General features: G+C 40.4%; 1 protein-coding gene across 1 annotated transcript; it reads left to right on the top strand.

Moving 5' to 3' along the window:
* The first annotated feature begins 259 nt into the window (after nt 1-259).
* Nucleotides 260-2011, top strand: LOC122312527 (uncharacterized protein At4g00950-like). The gene is made up of 2 exons (XM_043127168.1): nt 260-1094; nt 1728-2011. Exons 1-2 carry the CDS (start codon nt 516-518, stop codon nt 1815-1817), a joined length of 669 nt encoding a protein of 222 aa, XP_042983102.1. The 5' UTR covers nt 260-515; the 3' UTR covers nt 1818-2011.
* Nucleotides 2012-2345: the final 334 nt, after the last annotated feature.

Here is a 2345-nt window from a genome sequence, read left to right as displayed (position 1 = left end):
TTGGCATTTCATGCACTCATTGCCCATAAATATAGCATGATCAGTACAATCCATTGTATATAATACCTAACCGTTACACATTCTTTGCTCACACTAGCTTTCTCATTAATTGACCTTTATGAGAAAGCTCTCCCCGGCTATGACTTTTCAAATGAACAAAATGGTAAATGACCGTTGCTGGTCGTTACCCACCAATAAAAAGGCTGGATGTCTAAGGTGGGACCCGGGGTTTCTTTCCTAACAAAGACGTGCTAGGATAAAAGAAAGAAAAATGGCAATTTCTCGTGAAGAAGAAGCGCCGGGAGCGTTTTCTGTCCTCACAGTTCACATTCACCACCACCCTTTCCCTCTCTAAAAGGACTTACAGAGCCAGTTCTCTCTCCATAAAAATTTCACAATCCAACCTCAAAAAGTGACCAAGAAATCTGATGGGTATGCATGTTTTTCAACAGTGAGAATTGGGTCATTGAGTTTTAGAAAAGGAAGAACGCCTTCAGAGAGAGGTAGAGAGAGAGATGGGGTCGTCTGAGCCAGAGTATGAAGCAAGCTCCACACCAAAGCTCTCGTTGTTCTCACTTCCAAGCAAGCTGCTGGATCAGGAGTCAACAGGAATGCTAACACCACCGCTCCGAGCCACAGCGTCTGTTCCATTTCACTGGGAGGAAGCACCAGGGAAGCCTAGGCAGCCATGCGCCGCCGATTCCAAACAAGAGACTGCCGCAAGAATCTTGGAACTGCCTCCGAGATTGCTGCTAAGTGAGAGTAAATCCATCAACATGCCGTCCCCTACCACGGTCTTGGACGGGCCTTACGTGGGGCGGGCTGTGTTTCACAGCCACAGGTTTTCCTTCAGAAGCCCAGACCACGAAGTGGGCAGGAGATTAACGTCTAAGGAGAGGGGAGGCCATTTTGGGTCAATGAGGTGGGGTAGTTTCAGGAAGAATAAGCAGGTTTTCCAGGGTAGTTTTGACTTCTCTTCTTCGGCGATCGACGGTGATCATGATGGCGGTGGCACTAATACTAAGGGGAAGATCACGAGGGTTAGGAGGAGAGGGAGCTTTCTGAGTCTCGCAAACACAAGCTCTCATTTGTTGGTAAGTTTCAAAATTCACAAGAAAGGTTTGAAAGACCCATTCTTTTGCATTATTGATCTCCTTTTTGCGTTCATCTTTATAACAAAGAAAGACTATGCATGATTTGGAGTCATTTTGATTATAATGACTTTAACGAAGAGGAACCAATATTTAGATATCGTGTAAAGGTATACAAAATCACAGTTTTTAACTAAAAAATCCACTTTGAACTCTTTGTTGTTGCAACCAAGTGATGATGGCCTTCCAAGTCTCTTGTAACATCCATTTTTCTTTTAATTTTTTCCTTCAAGGCTCAGACATTTCAATCATTTTGAACCAGAACAGAGATTGGGAATTATTTGTTGGCAACTTTTTTCCATCGTGCTTCTTTTTTTCAACTCACATAAACAGAGATTGAAGTCTGAACCCCCCACCCCACAAAACATCAACAGATTTTTGTTTTCGTATTCCTTGAAATTGATTTTGGAGCATTAGCTTAGCTGAGGAAACCTTCTGGCTCCACAAGAAAAGGAAAATTAAAATCTTATGATCTGTAAATAGTGGTTAATTGATTAATTTCTGTAATATAATTGCTGTATCCGTGATGATCCAATTATACTTATATATGTACTGTATTTTATATTATAACTGCAGGCAAGCGTTTATGAAAGCTTTAAGCAGGTGGTCCCATGGAGGCGTACATCAGCAAGAAAGAATACTCAGAAAGATGGGCTAAATAGCTAGCTAGCTAGCTAGCTCCTGATTTATTGCAGCCCCTCTCTCAGGATGATCTACCTCATCACCATATGCTCATGCTCTAATAATTTCAGTTTTTCAAACCATGGTGCTGTAATAATTTCTGCTTACTTCCGAAAATCATCATGTATAGCTCAGAAAGTAAATCAATAGCATGTTTACTTTAGATGGTTCACCAATTATAGCATTATTCTACGTAAAAATGTGGAAATTGCATGCGACCAAATTATTATCCTTCTACCTTTTTTCTGGAAGTGGTTGCAAAAATTCATCAAGAGCGGCTACGATTATTCCAACTAGGTTTTGGTTGTCAGTTTAGGACTCTCCTGTAGGGGTGTGAAAAATTGAAAACTGTTGTCATTATTGACTCTTCTTCTAAAAATTTGGCTTTGAATTGACTAGTCAACATTTCATTTCTAAATTCTAATTGCATATACATTACAGAATTTGAGAAGTATTTGTTAAGGTCTTTAGCAATATCGGAGTTTTGCTTTGACTTTGAGCATAGTTATCTCA

The sequence above is a fragment of the Carya illinoinensis genome, chromosome 6, assembly GCF_018687715.1.
Source record: "Carya illinoinensis cultivar Pawnee chromosome 6, C.illinoinensisPawnee_v1, whole genome shotgun sequence".
In the NCBI taxonomy this organism is placed as follows: domain Eukaryota; kingdom Viridiplantae; phylum Streptophyta; class Magnoliopsida; order Fagales; family Juglandaceae; genus Carya; species Carya illinoinensis.
Note: the sequence above shows the minus strand (reverse complement) of the source record. Positions and strands in the feature narration are given on the sequence as shown.

Bases quoted from the DNA above. Each gene is read 5' to 3' on its own strand.
- LOC122312527 (XM_043127168.1), top strand. From the start codon at position 516: ATGGGGTCGTCTGAGCCAGAGTATGAAGCAAGCTCCACACCAAAGCTC. The intron at 1,095-1,727 runs GTAAGTTTCAAA...TTATAACTGCAG, and splicing joins ACACAAGCTCTCATTTGTTG to GCAAGCGTTTATGAAAGCTT.